Below are 19,298 nucleotides of genomic sequence, written 5' to 3'. Positions count from 1 at the left end.
CATCTACTTCCAATTACCCAGAGCCCGCCGGCCAAACCACAAACTGCGTCCTGATGAGTGGAAAATGCTGCCGGCTCCGGCACAGCTCTATCTGCATCAGCAATCACTCCAACTACTTTAAGTTCGTGGATTCAGAGGCACTGGGTTCAATTATGGCCGACATTGTTCATGTTTCTCTTTGATGCCCAACGATTTAAAAATCAAGTTGTGTTTAAATGTTGCAAAGAAAAAAATACTAGAGTGATCTAAAGTGAAGGGTTTATATTTGTGATTTACTTGCTATAAAGCAAGTGGTGGACCTTTCTGTCAATAAGGCAGTAAAACTTGCTGTCAGAAGCTTCCATGGGGCCCCAAGCAAAATTTTATCTGCAGATATTTACTCTGTTTCGCAATCTCTTTTTGATTTGCATCATCTAGAGTTACTAACAGTAATGAAATAAAGTAGTAGGTGATCTATTTACAGTACAGATTTTATGTGATTTATACTTTTGGTTCAAACAGCAATATGCAAAAATAACCTGCAGTGTAAGAATAACAAATAAAATTGCTTTGATAAAGAAAATTATTTTTTTTTTTGGACAAAATCTGATATAGCAAATAAACAAAATGTCAAACTTATCATTGTTCTCCAACAATACGTTTGTCTATGAGAATTTTACACTCGACTCTGTTTTAATTTGGTTCCAAAACAGTAATGTTTATCGTGTAAGGTAATAATTCTATTTGGTTAAAGATATTTTGATAATAAAATGCATAATTTTGTCATGAAAGTATATGAATTGTTTACTATATTTATATAGAAATCATTATACATGCTTAAAAATGAAAAAGGAATTGGTTGATATTAACATTTGTTGGTGGTGAAATAAAATAAACTGGTTAAAATGACATCAGATATTGTTGAAAACAGGCTTGGCTGGAAGGGATGCAGAGCAGCACTAGCAGATGGATTATCAGGGGTCTTCAGCGTACATTTCCAAAACAAGTAGTTAAATATAACTGTATAGAAAGCCTTTAGACATTTTAATGCCTAGCTGCTACATTTTAGGTGTAAGATTATAAATTGGCCATGATGAGTCGACTTTTAAATGTTTTTTTTAATCTATATAGCACCAATTCACAGCACATGTCATCTTAAGGGACTTAATAGAGACAATTCAATCAGATCATGCAGTCAGATTAGTTCAAAGGAAAACCAGCTGATTGCATTGACTCATTGGGCCGAAAGCAATCCCTCAATTTTCAATCTTTTTTTTAGAATCTTAATTCCAGCAAAATAGTCGTTTTCCTTGACCAAGCCACCTAACACTGGTCAATATAATATTCAGGCATTAGAAGCCCCTTAAAATCATTGAATAAATTTTTATTCTACTGACCAAAACCTAAAAACTAAGGAGAAGGTTATCTTCAGGGTCTTTGTAACTAAACCTTAACACAAATTATTCCCATTTAGTTGCATTCAAGCCAAAAACTTCATTAAAGCCAAAAACTTCAGTGTGTTTAATGACTTTACATGATAAACATGGAGAGACGTTTTTATTTTCTCTTAGAAAAATAGACTAAAACTAAATTAGAATAGGTACACTAGAAAGAAACTAAATAAATTACATTACTATAAAAGTAAACAAAAATGCTATTTTTAACTGCAGTCCCTGGACAAGAGAAACATTATATATAAGTGCATACCATCAGTAAAAATACAGATATGCACACAAGTATACTTACCAATGTTGCAAAAAAGGTGGTAAGTATATGTATTCAGCCTCTTCTAGTCAAACTCCACTCAATAAAACCAGTGCTACTACTAGCCCTCAAAAATCACAGAAATATGTGTCATTTAATCTCAGTATAAAGGTGAAGAAACAATATGTTGTTCAAGGGAGAAAGCAGACATGTCGGGGATGAAGTTCAGGAGGTATTTAAAGCTGGTTTAGGATTATATGCTGGCATGAAACACAGTTATGGAGACTTATCAGCCTGGAAATGATTAAAATGTAATTTCTAAAGGTAATTACTGAAAAAAGAAAGAAGATCATTCCTGCTGCGCTGCTCAGCCCACGCCTTCAAGCACAGAGATGTTTGCATCCTTCTATGCTGCTTCTTGACAGCACAGCATCTACTACTGTCACATCATTCAAGGTCAGGGATGTGTTCATGCTGTCACTAACTTTCCCTCACACTAATTAAATCCCATAGATATTTCTTGTGGTTCCAAAATCAGCCATTAATCTGTTTTCCTTTCTGTAAATCGGCCACTCTGGCCATTAACTCCTAATTTTTTATCCAGGGTATTAAATTCTAAATAAAACAATATAACATTAAGCAGAACTTAAGACTGTTTTTTTTTTACAAGCATAGTCACGTCATGTAAATGTGCAAAGGATGAATAAATAACACTTTAAGATTGAAATCTGGTTTATTTTGGGGGTCTGTACAAGAGAAAATGCTCACATTCACAATTAACAGAAAAGAAAAATAAAATCACATCTGGTTTCTCTGACCTCTGAAACAGAGGTGTGCTCGTTCTTGATCAGCTCTTGGGTCCTTTTTAAAACGCTAAAAGTGTTTCTCTGGTAGATATGTTATACTGCATTGGCGGCTAGCTGTGCTGTGATCGTGGAGCGACATTAAGGCTTTAATGCCGTCTGGTTCGGTGCGGTTTATAAGCCGAGATTGGTGCTTTCTGTGACGTACGCAGCTCCCAGTCAAACAATTACAATAAAGTGATCATTCACACAAGTATCCATTCAAACTAGAATCAACTGTCTCCACCTGTGCGCTCCAACATCATTTATTCTAACTTTTTCTTCTTGCAGGTGAGCGGCTTGGTGAGATTGCAGCCCTGTGATTAACAATTGCAAAATGAGATCGATAACAGAAAGAAAAAAAACTATCCCGTGGGTTCATTCCTGTCCGAATCCCTCCGTCTCCTCGATGGCGAACAGCAGTTTCTCTCTGAGCTGCTCAAGGCTCCTGTAAGGCGGCAGATCCAGACGGTTGAAACTGGAATGAGCGGAAAAACGCAAAGAAGCGAAGTTATCCATCAATTTCAGGCTAAAACAGTACAGCTGCAGACGCTTCACTGAATTGACAAAAAAATCTGGAGTTTGTTACATAATACAGAAAAATAGGTTTTAATGCAGCAAATGTTATTCTTCCTGATTAGTCTGTAAATCCTATTTAAATGAATCCTGATCTGTTGCATCAGTTGCTTGTTTACTGCAACACTTTATTGCCTGTTAGAAAAACACTTGGCCCGCTAGGCACAAACAGGGCATAGGACAGTCTGAAGCATAATTCATAAACTTCAGATGCTGAGCAGCCATCAGTGGTGGCCACCGGATTCCTAAGCTGGAAAATATCTCGACTGACGACCAAAGTCCTGCAGCAGGACTTGGTGGCAGCAGGAAGTGAGTTTTCAGTTGCCACAGGAAAAAAACACTGATAGGCTCTGAACCACCCTTGACTACAGCCAGATGTGGTTCCTCCTCTCACACCATAAACCTGCAGCCTACAGAAGGCAACATGGATTTAATCAAACAGAACATGCATGGTGAAAAAGTTACTCCATCTGTGAGGAAAGATTGAACCTTGAGACCGGACAAGGATACCAAACATGTCTCAAAGTCTTTCAGAAGGAATCCTGCAAGATAAAATAGTGGCCATCAATGCTGCCAAACTAGAACTCTATTAAAGTTCTGGATTTCTAGGTTTATAGGAGCAAAAAGAAGCTTTAATAGAGATATTTGTCATAGAAACCGTTTGAGCCACATAAATTCTTCCTGGTTGATCAGTTTTTATTTATAATTTTGTTCTCTGGGGGTTAAATAATTGTAGCTATGAACGGTTTATATACGATGCAACATTTTCTAATGTCAATTTATAAAAGTAAAACAAAAGCAGCTCCTCATCAGTAAGTCTCTCTTTTTAGCGGACACTGGGGAGGAATCCTGTTTTTAAAGTCCTTCCTTAAAGGAACAACATTTTTTTTTTTTGCTGAACAGCCAATGAGGTTGTTTCTCACCATGTGTGGCTTCTTGGAAGCCAAGTCTCCTTCCCCACTTTGTCTATGCAGAACTTCTGGGGACCGTTACTTCCTGCAGGGAGGGAGGAAATAGAAAGAAACAGGAGTCATTTTACTTTCATCCAAGTAATGGTTCATTTATAAGACAGGGAGCGTCCCATTCATCCATTAATCTGTTTTTGAATAAAAAAAGTTTTCAAAACATCCAAATAGGAAACCTTTTCTAGTCCTTGCATCTTATGTGTTAGAAGACATTGTTTGGTGCTAAAACAGCAGATGGAAGGCTCGAAGTTCATTATATAAATAGGAAGAAAAACGTGTGTGGAAAACATGTTTGATTCTGCTCATAAAATTTGGATTAACTAAAACATAACATGAGCATAAAAATTTATCAAGCATGATAGTGGAGGGGTGGTGATCTGGGTTTGCTTCACAGAAACAGAACCAGAGCATCTTGTAAAAAGAAAATAAAAAATAAAGGTGTTGCTGTAAAGTCCAGACCTAAACTTCAAACAGAAATAAATGTTAAAAAGAGGAGTGGGTTATATTGCTCTCCACCAGACAGAAGATGGTCGCCTGCGCTCCATCCGCACCTCATCCCCCTTATATCCCAGCAAAGCGTCCTGCGTACCTATGAGCTCCGTGAATCCTCCGACCGGCAGCCGACAGGTTCCCGTTACAAACTGCAGCAGACGGATTCTCTTCTCATTGTCCATCTCTTTCACAACCTGCAGGTGGGTCACACGTAGACACAGTTTAATGGTTGGTAAGTTTCCTCCCTGAGAGCCGTGCTCCAATGCAGAGTCTGAGTCTGTCTGCGGCTGGGCCGTTGAGTTTGGACATCATTACCTGCCAGAACCAGTGAATCTGCTTGCTGTTCTTTGTGTAATGTCTGTAGATAGTGTTCTTCTGCCAGTCGGCCAGATCGATCTCCTGCATGCCGCAGAGCATCAGCTGAAAGCAACAAAACAACGTCAGAGGCATGACGACTCAACAGTTACAGAGGATCATAATCATTTTATGATCACTCTGTTGTTTTTACATTAGATTCAAGTCAAACTTGTCACAAATCTTACTGATTAAACTGTTCCGCTAGGAGCAAACAATTTTCCTTCTTTTTAAATAAAAAAATAAGGAAACAAAAGGTTTTTCTTTCTCACCCTGAAGCAAATGTTTAGGTTTTTTTTTTGCTCCTCAAAATATTAAAATTATAAAGAAAAAGATAAGATTAATACAAACATTTTTTTAATCGCTCTTTTGTGTGTAAACATTTGTAATAAAAGCTAAAGAAATACAACTGACAGTCTGGAAACTTTAAAAAATAACTGGAAATTGTGTAAAAAAGCCTGTGAAGTATTTTAATAAGGACAGTGCTCTGAAAATGAGCTGGAAATGATTCTTTGGTTGGGATGAGAGAAAGTAAAGGCTCCATTAGTCCCTCTGACTTTCAGATTATAAAGTTACCTTCCTACTATATTTTACATAAATGTATTCATGAGCCATTTCATACAGTTATTTCTTTATTTGAGAGAACAGATGATAGAACAAGACTTTTTACATGTTGAGGTTTAACATGATAAGAAACTGTTTTTGCTTCCCAAACATGTCAGCCTGTGACCCAAAAATAACAGCAACAGACAGTCGACCCCTAAAAAGACGTCATGACTTTACTCCGTATGAATTTATAAATATAAAATGAAGTCACTCACCTTTTTTTTTTTATTATGGTTATGTTTGTGTGCATATATTGCAAATATCAATGTATTTATCTTATACCATATTTATGTTGTATTTCTCACACTTTCCTGTACTTTTGACTTTAATCTCACTGTGCATAGAGACAATAAAAATTCATTCAATTATTGATTTAATACAATAAATTATGAATAAAAAATCTATATTTTTAATTAATTTTAATTATTCAGTTTATTATTTAAAATTGAGTTTTTATAATTTAATGTAATGATTTAATGGTGCAGTTTACAGCGACCCCTCCGGAGGTCCTGAGCCCCCCTTTGGAAACCCCTGCTCTAAAACAAGTCAGGTTTGCCGCCCTGATTCGCGTCCTTCTCACCTCCAGCTCCTTTTCATCGAAGTAGCGGAGCCACTCCAGAGGAACCACCTCATTGAAGCCATCCAGGAAGGCTTTGGTCTGCTCCTCCACCCCGCGGGTGAACCTCCAGTCAGTTAGCAGGCTGCAGGAACAAACCATATTTCACCTTCAAGGTTTGGTTTCTCCATTTCTCAGTGATCTACTTGATTGTTCATTCCAGCCTCCTCTGCTCGCTCACCTGATGTACTCCTCCTTGTTTTCTTCCGTGACCAGCTCGTCCTCTCCGCCCTCCTTCAGCGGGTGACTGGAAACCTTCCCCAGGATTTCCATGTCCTGTGCAAAATACAGCTCAACGCCACATTCCTGCAAGTTGTTGTCTCTAGAAAAAAAGAAAGAAACAAAAAAACTTATTATATCTTAAAAAGAGAAAATCAAAACAAACAATTTAAAGAAATTAATTTGTTTATGGTAAACAGTGACTATATGTTATTAAAGCTGAACCATTAAGTGGATCATCATCAACATCTTTGAATGCAGCAGCTCTTTATTATGTAAGACTTATTTGTTCACAATCTAAGCATAAAATGTTTCAACACCTTTAAATGCACTAAATTCCAGATAACATGGTGTTTTAGTCATAGCAGCTGTAATTTATGAATAACGGATAATACGAGCGTTAACACGTAGGAAACCATGGAGATTTCTTTATCTTTCCAGTACTACATTAAATCAAACCCACTGGCAGTTTGAACAGACTGTAATAGTGACAGTTGTACACTGCAAAAAGTGGTAAAAAAATAAAATAAAATAACAATAATAATAATTTCTTAAAATAGGTGTTTTTGTCCTTAAATTAAGTAGGAAAATAAGAACTTTGGAATTGGCATCTTTCATGTCAAACATGATTTTATAATGTTATATTTCAAGAAAAATTGACTTGCTTAGATATACATTTTGCAGTGCAACAACCAGCAGTCCGTCATGAAAAAGTGATGCTGCACATAAACAACTTTAAAAGGCATATATAATATTTGTTGTTTGCATTCCTTAAAAAAAAAAGCAGTTATAAAAGGCAGAGCAATCTGGTGCAACAGAGTCGGTAGGGTCGGTGTTTGCCCAGAAAACGAAGGGGAACGTCTGCGAAGTTTTAACTCAGTGTTTTAAGATTTTAACCTGTTGGAAGTTTATCCAGGTTTAAAGGGCTAAGGGAATAAAAGTTTTGAATATTTGGTGAATATAAATCTAAATGTATAATCTCAAGCTAAAGAAATTTACAGTTGTGTTTTTTTTGTTTTTCTACAGCAAATATAGAAACCATAGAGAACGTCAAAATAACTCCGTCTTTTTAGGTACTCTTTTGCCCCGCCCAATTTATTTATGGGCGGGGCAAAACAGGCATGATTTGAACCCTTTTAAAATTTTGAGAAATGTGCAAACCTTTAAAACAGTTTCTCCTTTTTGCTTTTTAACCAAACATATTCTAATATATAATGAAATATTATTATGGGCTGTTTAATGGTACAGCTTGGTTAATTATAATAATGCATAGAAATTAATGATTTATCAATATAATAGTTTAATTCATTCAGTGATATTTGTGAGGCTCTAAGAGTGAAAAACTGTCCTTAATTTCTTACTGTCACTTTTATTATTAAGACAATAAACACCAGAAACATCTTAAAAAAGTCAACTTTATATAGCGGATCTCTAATTCAAGTGTTGAGAAATCATAGAAGAAACCAGGAGGTATCATATGTATTTGACACAATTAATACTTTGGATTAATCTAAGTGTTTTTTTCCAAAAAAATTTCAAAAAAACCTAAAAAATATTTATGCGGAATTTGATATAAAACACCTGAAACAAAAAAAAGAAAAAAAGTTTGGTTTGAAGAATAGATCCAGCAGCAGGAGCTACTCTAAAGCTAAACGTTTCCAATTACAATATAAAAATAAAAAACATCTTTAGCTATAAATACAAGTCCTACTATATTAATTTCCCCCTTTATAACATTATTAGTCCTTAATTACCATTACTGTTTTATAATATTAGGTCCTCTACAGCAGCATTATGTACAATGAAGCTTTAATTGGCTGCAGATTTAAGATGAAATCTTTATTTTCCTGCAAGTCTATCCTGCAAAATCCTGCAGGATAGACTTTTTCATTTGGAATAACATCCTGATTTTCTTCTGTTCAAAGGATAAAACTGAACAAGAAGTGACTTATTGTTGCTTTACTTACTTAACCCACATGATGGAGTTATAAAACTCAGGATCAATGGACTCCAGGTCTTTCAGAGTTGGCTTCTTGTCCAGCATGCGCTTGTAGAACGGCAGCGTGAAGCCGGTGTCGATAAACTTTCCATGGTACAGAGCCTGCAGGGAGGACATGTTAGATTATATACCGGAATAAGGTCGCCTGCAGATCACGGCTCAAATAAAAACATTACAATTTGTCTGCAACTCAAAGAACCAGGTGATACGTTGGGTTTGAGTTGTTGTGTCACCAATGAAGCTTTTAATTGTGTAAAAAAATATCCCCCAAAAAACAAGCAACATTAACCCAATGATTTTAACAGCTTCATGTTACACAGCAACATGAATGAAAACAAGGCAGAAGATGACGACATCTATGCCCTCTCACTGTTCTGGGATAATTCATGGTTATTTCATGGACACGAGTTTTTACAGTAAGTGTTAAGTGTTTTTGCCGGTGACTCACGGGGGGGGGAGGGAGGGAGGGGGGATGTTGGGTGTCAGAAGCAGTTAAACAGCCAACGTATTTATTCATTTTTTACAGGAAGCATTAATGGCTCTTTTATTTCTATAATCAGAGCTGCCATTTATTCAAATCGTTTGCATAAAGTGTGTCTGACCCAAGCAGAAAACGTTAAACTCCTGCTTTATTCTGACTTTTTTTGGTTAGGAAAAAAAAAGAAAAAAAAGTAAAACGTATAATTTTCCTGGACTTGGATGTAAATACGAGAACCTAAAGAGCGTTAAACCTATCCTAATCTTGTTTAGGGGTGTGTGTTTGCAGAAAATCATCCAGACAGAGCTGCGTAATGTCAGAGAAACCGCAGAGGGTTGAGAGCCTCGACGTGCCAACAACAACACAGACGTCCAAGGACTGACTCAGTCCCAGTCTGCTCCGTCTCTCTGGGCGGACCTGCCATCCGCTTGTCTCGCAGCGGAGGGATTTCACACAGAGGGTAGCTGTGGAAACTTACAAAATAAAAGGGAGGACGCCATCAGTTAGGTAGATGGTGAAAAAGGGCCTTTGGGAGAAAGCAAAGTGAATTTCTAGCACTAAATATAGGCAGCTGGTGGCGGGTGGAGGCTGGTTTGAGCAGTGAGCTCATGGTGTGGGCGAGAGCTGGCGGGGAGGGTGGAGGGTTTGGGAGTCTTAGGCGTTTGGAGTGCGTCCCAAAAAGAGAAACCCTCAAATTTGACTGTAGGCTGTGAAAGCTGAAGACCACTGGACTGGGGAGATGTTAAAACCAGGGCTGTGACGACACGATACATGAGACCAGTCAGCTTTGCTGGGTTTGTTTTCACAAATCAACTGAAGCATTTAAAAACCACAAACTGTGCTTCACATGTTCAAACCTAGGAGCAGAATAATTGGGTGAACTCTTAGGGTACAACGAATTTAAAGGAGACCCTGTCTATTGTGCCCCCACGCAGCGATTTTCTTAATGAAGCTATTTATTGCAGATGCATTATACGGCCATAAGTATCGGTTCCCTCATCCAAACCATTAAGTCCAGGTGTTTTTATCACTTTCATGACCACAGCTGTATAAAACCCAGCTCTGAGGGAAGCAGCTTCTACAAACATCTGAAACCTAACAGATTGATGTGAGGAGCTCAGAGACTATAAGTCTGCTGGGATCAAGCGTACCACCTTCCTCTCTGCTAAATGGTGTTATAAAGCGGAGGCGAGCAGCCACTCAGTCATATAGTGGTAGGTTTTGCAAAAACACAAAGATGCTGCGGTGCAACGGAGTAAACTGTCTGCAGACACAGCAGCTACAGACCTCCAAACCTTATGGGGCCCCTTAGATGCTTAAATAGGGAGGAGCTCTTAATGCTTCAGCTTACCGACACATTTTCAAGCTCCTGACTTTGTGGTGACAGTTTTAGTACGGCCCAATTGTGTTCCTACTGCGCTGTGGGCGGGGTCGGTCAGGAGCATAATGTGGTGCAGGGGGGGGTTCTGTTTGTCTCGGCAGACGAGCCCAAATCAAAACAAGTTCAAGAAGTAAAGAGAATGCGTCTAAAGCCCCATTTAAATGACCTTTTTGAAACTGTGGAGAGCACGCTCACCGAGATAACTGTTGAGTGTAAACGGCACGCAAAACTGAGCCGGACTGTGCCAGACACAATTGAATCACGCTTAACTAGTACTAGTTCATCAGTTGGGCTCGGCGTGGTTCAGTTCACAGATAAAGAGCACATGAGCAGGCTGCTTCATCTCCTTATATCCAGCCTCTGTAATCATGAAATTTCAGACATTCATAAAAATACTAGCTTCGCTACAGTGCCACTGGATTTCCAGTGACGATTCTGCTTAGCAGTGTGATGAACCTGAACTCCTGTCGTTGTTTCCTGCATCTGTAAGCCCTGATTAGACTATTGTTTGTCCAAGCTCGGTCCGAACTCGACACAGATCAGTTTCAGAGGGGTAGTGTAAACGATGCTTAAATCCTACAGCAACACAATGAATGCATGGGAGTGCGTTTAGGGGCGTGGCTTATGTTTGGAAGTGTGTGGCTGATAACGTCTCTCTTTAGTTCTTAACGGTACTAAAACTCGAGAACAAAGGTGCAAAAACGGTTGCAAGAATATTTATAAGCCACTAAAGTTGAAGACACTCAGCTTATTACCCTGAGGCAATGCTTACCATGGCGATGAAGCGACCGATGAAGCGGAAGTACGTGAGGTGGTCGGGGTTGATGGAGGAGGCTGGGTTTATCTGGAGGCAGTAGTTGTTCTTCCCTGCGTATTCAAACAGGCAGTACATGGGGTTGAGGACTTCATGGGACAGCAGGAAGAACCACTCCCTGCAGAACGAGAGGACAGCGGGCATTAAAGCAGGTCAGGGGTTTAATGTGACAACATTGTTTTGTTCCAAGCTAAATGAATGACAGAGAAATCAAGCAACTCAGAAATCAAACATCAGAACACCAGATTTAAACCAACCCAGAACAGTAAAAAAAAAAAAAAAAGCAGATAAAAACTAAGAAAATTTGCTTTTTTCTGTTTGGGAATTTCTGCTTGTGACTCATTTTAATGCAACACTGTTTAGAAACGAAGACTGAACATCATAAAGAGAAACCCTGCCTGAGATTAAATAGAATTAAAAGGAATTAAAACAACTGGATAAACTGGTTAACACCTGATGGTCGGGCTTCCAGTTTCACTGCAAACAACTGAACCCCAACAGCAAAGGTTTAATCTGCTCACTTTGTTTTATTTAGACCAAAAGACTATTTGTTCAATGAAATAAAAATAACAAAAAATAAAATGAGATGCTCAAGTCATGTGCTCATTTTTCCTAATTTACCTTACGAATACCAAAAAACTAAAATTGGTGCCATTTTTGTTTTTTATTCATAAAATGTAAGGACTTCCACCGATGCGTTTCTGTGGAGTCCGACTGTCCTTCATAAGATGATGTATGATGGGGGGAAAAAAAAAAGCAAATCTTCCTCTTTTTTTCATTTTTATGTTTAAGTTCTTAAAAAATACAAAACTATAATAATTATTTGTAAACAGTTAAATTCGACTGGCTGGTCCTCACAGAAAACCAAACACTGGTCTCATGCAGGATTGGTGCATCTCTTTAAATAAAAAAACAAATTTATCAATGATACAAACAGGATTATAACTATAGGAATAGATAGTTTGAGAACATCTCATAATAGCAGTTACTCTAGACATTCATTGCTTATAAGGTGGATAGTCATGTTAGATATTGCATTTTTAAATTTATACACCATTAGTTGCATAGGATGTTTTTCTAAAATATTCCACTGTTCTGATGACATTTCTTTTTATGTTTTACGCTTCTTTTTTGCTCAATGTAAATAAAGCCTTTTTGTGTATATTTATTATAAAAACACGACGTGAAGGGATATGGATACTGCTCATGTGCGTAGCGGCTAATCAAGGACGTAGCCTAATGTGGCTCAGGCCGGTTAGCACCTCACAGGGAAGTGTGAAAATATTGAAATGAAGTCCAAGATCCAGTTTAATAAAACCCAAGAAGAAGAAGACTCAACATTAGCTTTCACTGAAGAGAAACTAAAGCTGCTCAGATTTTTCTTTGATTGAGATATTTTTTACTGTGATGCTGTGTCCCTCTTTGGGATTGTTAGGAACAGGGATTGTCTTCCTCCTTGATGCTCTGAGGAGGTTTGACTAGAATATCATGCAACTGAATTGCCGCAATCTCACTTTCTGGTAGTTCTGCTGAGCTACCAGCAGATGGCAGCACATCTGTTTCAGTATGCTCAATGTGTCCGTGCTTAAATTCAATTTAGGCCCAGATCTAAACATTAGGATGAACACTTGGTGTATATTTCCTTATGTTAACAATATAAAATGTTTTTTTTTTTTTTTTTTATATTGGCAGATAATGTGACTATGTCCCTTTAAGGCAAAGAAAACATAAAATCATTGTTTCTTGATTTATTCTAACAGCAATTGAATTTTGAGCAATTAGAGACAAATTTACTCTGCAGTTAGAACATATATATATAAAAAAAAAAAAAAAACGATCATGTGATTTGTGACAGAACACTCAACACCAAACATGTTGGAATAAAAAAAACAAACAAAAAAACACAGGCAGATGAGGAAGGATGCATGTTAGAGAAAATGAAGGCCCTCCACCAGCGGCGGCACCAAGCGCTCCCAGGGTTCACCCGGTTAAGCACACATCAGGAGAAGGCGTATGAACTGAGGGACGGATGGACTGACTGACGGACGCAGACACCTCCCAACATCCCGTCCGTGGTTCTACCCTGTGGTAGAACAGCATGATGTCACCTACCATAGGGTAAAACCACTGACGTGACACCGGAGACAGAGACAGAATGCGAAGCCAACAGAACAAAATTAATGAATACAATGAAAACAGAAAAAATACCAACAAATACAGAGGCTTGGAGGACAGCAGAGGGAGGTGGGGGGTGGCGAGGGGAGGACAGACATGTTGGAGGAGGATGTGTTGAACTGATAATGTTAGAAAAGCTCTTCAGGACAAATGGAATTTGGAATGAAACTATTATGTCTCTATGTCAGTTTTCATGAATCAAATATAGTTAATAAACCAATGGGATTAAATATAGATTTAAATTTGGAGGCAACCATTCAATGAATTATCCTTAGTTGTTTATAACAAAAAAAAGATTTAACTCCAGAATACTAAAGGAGTTCATGATCATCTCTTGAACAAACATCACTCCTCCACCACCGTGCCATACAGTGTCACATATACAACAACCCAGCCACGCCTGGTCAGTTCTTTCTAAGTTTACTGTCCTTAACCTAAACATCAACTGTATCACACTGTATCACACTTACACAGGACAGCAGTTTTATAGGAAACACAGTTTAAATCAGCAATCAAAAGCTTTGTCCTCCCATGGCAAAAATACAAACAGATATATTTACGGATGTATCTGATGGTGAATGAGGGTGCAGTAAAATGTCAACATCCCTTGTAACTCTATTCAAGAAATGCAGAAAGAGGTGACTGATGGATTTCAGAGGAAATGAGGGAAAAACCAAACACTCATATAGATTTTCTGGATTAAACATAATTTTGAATTCATTCAGCTTTTTAAATTCTAAATCCTTTACATTTTAATCTCCTTTATTATTCCAGAACAAAAAGAGTTGGGTCCAGAACTTCTAGAGGGAGTAAAGGGACATAAACATGAGACGAGTGATTCAGATCCCTGATTTGGGATGTTTGGAGAATCTGTTGTGACTCATTTTGTTAACAGATCTGTTAAAATCATCTGTGATCATTATTGGATCAGATTGTAAAACAGTGGGAACAGTTAGAAATAAAAAGAAACTCCATCGGAGACATTAAAAATGCATAAAAAAAAAGAACAGGTTGATTAAGAAGCCTGAGGACAAACAGATGCACCAAACAGACAACAACAGGAAGCTGGAGCCGAGGTTTCGGCCTCACCTGGCGACGCCGCCGTAATCCAGACCCTCCTCTCCTCTCATGATGATGTAGAGCCGGCGCCGGAGGTCATACGGCTTCACGTTCATAATCTGATGAAGAATCATTTATTAACTACTAGCAAAAGTTCACATTGAGCTCATTTTGACTTTGAGCTCTCTCATTTGCTGTTGAACTAAGAATACCAACAGTTGTGTTAAAGGTTCTGCCTTAATAGTAATGGTTCCCACTTCAAACTGTTAAAAATGCCTGATAAACTTTTCCAGATCGGTGGGCACAAACAGCTCCCTCTCCTCATGCCATTGCTGGTGCATTTTCTTGCTGATCCTGTGCAATCAAGCCACAAAACTCCCTACATTTGGTGTTTTCTACTGATAAAACACTTTTAATCAGCAGAAGCTCCCTTTCAAATCAAAGGAAGAAGCAAATATTAACCTGGCTTCTGTCTAATCACTCATTTTTCACAAAGTAGAATAAGTTTCATCGATAAGTTTCATTCGTAGTAATTTGTATGTGGAGGTTGGATTGAAGGGTTTTAAAATCAGTTTAAGACTGCATCCCTTCAGTTTGGAAAACCTAAGAAATTGATGCATTCTTTTTCTGATTCTCCATTTCTCATGAGATCTGAATAAGATTTATTCTGAAAAAGCAAACAGGTGTAAACGGCGAAAGGGTCTTACCTGCTGAAACGAATCTTCAAACAGAGTTTGCCTGGATACGGAGATCTTCACGTGGCTGGGCAAAGCGTTGGACTGCAGAGACGACAAACATCAGGAATATAAGGACATTTGTTTTTTGAATTTGATCAGGTTCTAAATAATGAATATACACACATTATTGTCACACTTATTCTTCACCATCTTGGTTATCCTGTTCATACCACGGTCACACAAGTTTTTCACAAGAAGAGGCTCAGTCGACCATTTAATATCTGTCTTTGGTCCTGTTGCCAGGGTAACCAGCTCTGAAGCTACAGGTAAACTATAAAATCCCTCAGGTTTTTTTTTACAGTCTTACCATTACTAAATAGAGTTTGAGCTAGCGTAAAACACTTTATATGGGACCCTCTGCAGCTAATCAGAATCAAGTATTCACACAGACCATGATTATAATTTTTGTGGAACAGATAATGTGTTTTTTTTTTTTAGCCAATTGAAACGTTAAACCAGCAAGTGTTGCCGTGAATTTACTGGATGGATGGATTTGAATCTTTGTTCCAATTTCTCCCTACTTCTTCAGACCTGTAATTACTTGAATCACTCGCAGGCTGCATAGAGGCCTCTGGAAGTAGATAGTTTTCTTTCTTTTAGATAGTGTCTCAAACTCAACAGGTGTCCAATGGCTCTTATATGTATCTCTTGCACAACACACCTGAATCAAATGGATGAACTGCCTCACTAGCAGCAGCAAAGCTCTACAGAGCTCCGAAAATAAACCAATATATTTGAGCAGGGTGTGTTAAATGATAGAGACATCTAAAGCTGGAGAACATGGGCCCCACTGGAGGGTTTAATGGATCTAAGGAGATATGAGCGGATAAAGCTGAAGGTTTTTATGTACCTTCAGCCTCCATCTAACACTTACATGACACAGGAAGCGGAACTGGCTGTATTTCCATCTGAAGCTCCGATCATAAGCTCCAGGCGAGCCTCCCTGCCGTGACCTGAGCACAGAATGAAAACAGAACAAAATTTGTGTTTTGTTTATAATATTGCAAGAAAAGTCAATAATAATAATAAATTCATAATTAAGAAACTCCGATGTCCCAGACAGCAGGTCATTTTTATACAGCCTCCATTTTGCTGTAGATCAACGTCTGTGTTTGGAAGACAAAGGTGAGCTTAGGGCTGCAGCTGTGTTAGTCTAAGCACCACCAGCTCTCTACTCACACGCTGGATTTGTGCTTCGTCAGCAGCAGCAAAAAAAAAAAAGAGACTGAGATGTAGAGAGAAAGAAAGCAAAAAAGATTTGAAGGATGGGAGGAGGAGGAAAAAAATGTGTGGGGCTTGCTAAGCTGCCAGGCACTTCTCAGTTTGGGTTCGGAAATGGAGACCGCAGCGACTGTCCGCGGACCCACGCTGCAGCAGGACCCAGAGGAAAAACAATCAATAAGTGTGTCTCTGGAACGCTCAAAGGCTGACGGACTAAAAATAAGAGCAAACATCACCAGGAGGAGCAGATTCATGCAGCTTTCTCCACAAACACACGCCGTATACAGCGGCGGCCACATATGCAAACACAGAAAAGCGCAAAACACCCACACAGATGCCAGGGCAGTCTGCGGTGAATCTGCTGCTGCACAGCTGCAGTCCGAGTTTTCAAACTGCTGCGAGGAAGACGTAAAACAAGCTTAGAAAGAATGAGTGTGTTAATTAGACATCTACAGCTAAAGGAATGTTAGGAACTGAAAGGAATGGTGTCAAGAAAACATGCTGATAAAAACCAAAACAAAGAATCAGATGTAGTTTGTATTTAGAAATATTTTATCCTGTCATGTGGTTAAAGTTTTCAGCAAACAATTATGTTGTTTAAATGAACAGATTTGCCAAACCAAGGTGACATCGCTGTGTTTGAAAACAAAAAGCATTTAAATCGTTGGTTTGAATGACTGGTTCTTTAAAAAGACTCTCTGCCTCAGCTTGTGGCAGGTCTGAGGGGGAGAGACCATATTTACCCTGACTCAAACCCGGGTCTGGGGTCTTTAAAGGTGGTGGTGCGAGAGTTGTGGTCCACAAAATAACGCACTCCCTCTGCGGTGTACTTCATCTCCCAGCCAGGGGGCAGGGGGTGCTCCTTGATCATCCTGCAACAGGGAGAGGGCAGTGAGCACGGTCCCGAGAGGGAGGGGGTGCCCTACCAAGGGGAGGTGTAGCTTCCTAACCAACTAGCTCAATCAAACAAAACGCACCTTCTAAAAAGGCAAAAAAGTCAATAAAAAAATATTTTGCAATAGCAAAAACCTGACTGAACAATTAAGAAAGAGATAATTGATGTTGAGTACATTTATTTAGAGGAATTAGAAATCTAAAATAAATGTAAACAATATATATGGTAGATCGACTCTTACTGCAACCCTGAAAAGTCCATATCTAATCAATAGAAATCCAAATAATAGTTTTTTTTTTTTTACAAATTTCTAATTTACATTTTTAAGTTGATCCTGACCATGTCTGCGCTGCAGGGAAGCAGGACTTCATTGCTTCATTCATACTTCATTTATAACATAAAACCTATTATTAGATGCTTTTCCTCTGCGGGAATTTTTAACAAGAACCAGGTAAGTGGCCTTCTTTCCACTAGTTTCCCCTGAGCGCCTATCAGTCCTGGTAAGGGACACTACCTTCTGAATAAACCCTTAAATATAAACTACAGCTTTGAGACAAATGTCTGATAAACGTTTCTGACTCTACATTCATATTGCCTGTTGACTTTAATCGAAAAAACAGTAACAGGCTCAGGTAATTTAAATTCAACAGAGTTTATGTAACAATATACAAATCAGAGGATTCACACATCCTAAGTATTATATATCATACATTTTAAGTTTAAATGAAAGCTACATGTTGCGTAATTAAAGCTGCCCTGACACACATGAAACATCTTTAATAAATGGCTGAGGATCTTGGTCCCCAGATCAGCAGGAGGGAGGCACTGTCAGCCATAGTGGATCATTTATTCATTTGGTTTTGGGAAATAAAAAGGTTTCGGGAAATTCTGGCACCTTAGCACCTTGTTTCTCTTAGCTTTTCCTCACAATTTGGAAGACAAGGGATGAAAAAAGGAAATTATTTGATTCAAAACTGTCCTTAACATTTCGGGATCAGCTTGCAATGTGCAGACTCATTTGGAGTCTTAATCTATAAACTTTTCATGCGTCCTAAATATGCTGGTGACTATAGTGGTTTTAAAAAACTATTTTGAAAACCAATATCCAGCTCTGTAAATGAAAACAGTAATTGCTTTATTTCTAAATAATGCACACTGACTCGGAAGGATTAAGAAACTATTTCTCTATATACTGTATGGTTATTAGCATTAAGTGATCCAAGAGAGCAAATTTCCTGAACTAGATTTATGAGTGACATGAGAATGAAAGAACGTATAAAAAAAAAAAAATGGCCTGATTTTTCTGTCGTTTTAGGGTCTTAAAATGTCCCAGTCAACATTTATGACCGTCTGTAGTTTTATCTAACACTTTTACAAAGACTAGTAACGTGTTGAATGAATTAAATAATCTTCTCATGGTGCCATCCTGATCTCTGGACACACGTTTGGATGAGCAGGTCTGCTGTCATGCAGCGTTTTGATGGTTATATTGTTCTGTATGAGCAAACAGCCAAAGCAAGGCGCCACCCACAAGCAGGCAGACACATGCTCAGACAAACACACAGGTTAGATTTGCTCCTGGGTCCTGGTCTCACCCTTGGGTCCGAGGATCGTCCCACTGAGTGGTCCTTGTGTTGTGGTTGACGAAGTACACTCGGCCATTGTCCTGACGCTTCTCTGCGAAAACAAAGAGGACAGAAGCGGCATGTTGGGATTATTAGAGATATTATAACTGTTGAAAGAGGACAGGAGGATTGGAGGAATGAGAGGGATCATCTGCTGAGCTGAGGAGGATAAGAACATTTTCCCCACCATGGGTAAAAACCTGCAGATCTGTGTGGTGTTTCACCACGACTTGATCTGAGGGAAACTGTGTGAGGTTCTGGGAGCAAATTAAGTTTTTAGATGTAAACTCTTCATAAAGCTGATTTTTTTTTTCTATCAAACGGCACCACGAAAGTTTAGCTGGTGCCCCATCCTCCTCCCTCCGTTGCTCTGACATCTTTTTCTCATTAGCAGGAGTGAGTGGAGGGCCCAGAAACAGTAGTGCTCACATTGCAGCTCCTACTTGCTTTCTCTCTCCACCCCCTTTACTATCCAGTCAGAGCTTGACTTTTTCCTCTTCATCCTTCCATCATTTCTCCCATCCTTTCTGAGCCTCAAACAAAAGAAGAAGAAAAATTGGA

General features: G+C 38.6%; 1 protein-coding gene across 4 annotated transcripts in view; it reads right to left on the bottom strand.

Moving 5' to 3' along the window:
- Positions 1–2,394: 2,394 nt before the first annotated feature.
- wwp2 (WW domain containing E3 ubiquitin protein ligase 2) overlaps positions 2,395–19,298 on the bottom strand; it is a 76,656-nt gene continuing 59,752 nt past the window's right edge. For 2 of the 4 annotated variants that reach the window (XM_015397937.1, XM_015397938.1), the window contains exons 12-24: positions 18,708–18,789; positions 16,961–17,089; positions 15,871–15,949; positions 14,967–15,038; positions 14,290–14,378; positions 10,984–11,143; positions 8,321–8,454; positions 6,316–6,456; positions 6,099–6,219; positions 4,874–4,978; positions 4,656–4,752; positions 4,025–4,097; positions 2,395–3,003 (exon numbers count right to left, since the gene is read on the bottom strand). In XM_015397937.1, the coding sequence (XP_015253423.1) occupies positions 2,904–3,003; positions 4,025–4,097; positions 4,656–4,752; positions 4,874–4,978; positions 6,099–6,219; positions 6,316–6,456; positions 8,321–8,454; positions 10,984–11,143; positions 14,290–14,378; positions 14,967–15,038; positions 15,871–15,949; positions 16,961–17,089; positions 18,708–18,789 (1,382 nt within the window). In that variant the 3' untranslated portion in view covers positions 2,395–2,903. The remainder of the gene's footprint in view (positions 3,004–4,024; positions 4,098–4,655; positions 4,753–4,873; positions 4,979–6,098; positions 6,220–6,315; positions 6,457–8,320; positions 8,455–10,983; positions 11,144–14,289; positions 14,379–14,966; positions 15,039–15,870; positions 15,950–16,960; positions 17,090–18,707; positions 18,790–19,298) is intronic. The other 2 variants (XM_015397940.1, XM_015397939.1) reach the window with 2 other exon arrangements.

Source organism: Cyprinodon variegatus, unplaced genomic scaffold (assembly GCF_000732505.1).
Source record: "Cyprinodon variegatus isolate N-32 unplaced genomic scaffold, C_variegatus-1.0 Scaffold898, whole genome shotgun sequence".
NCBI lineage: Eukaryota > Metazoa > Chordata > Actinopteri > Cyprinodontiformes > Cyprinodontidae > Cyprinodon > Cyprinodon variegatus.
Note: the sequence above shows the minus strand (reverse complement) of the source record. Positions and strands in the feature narration are given on the sequence as shown.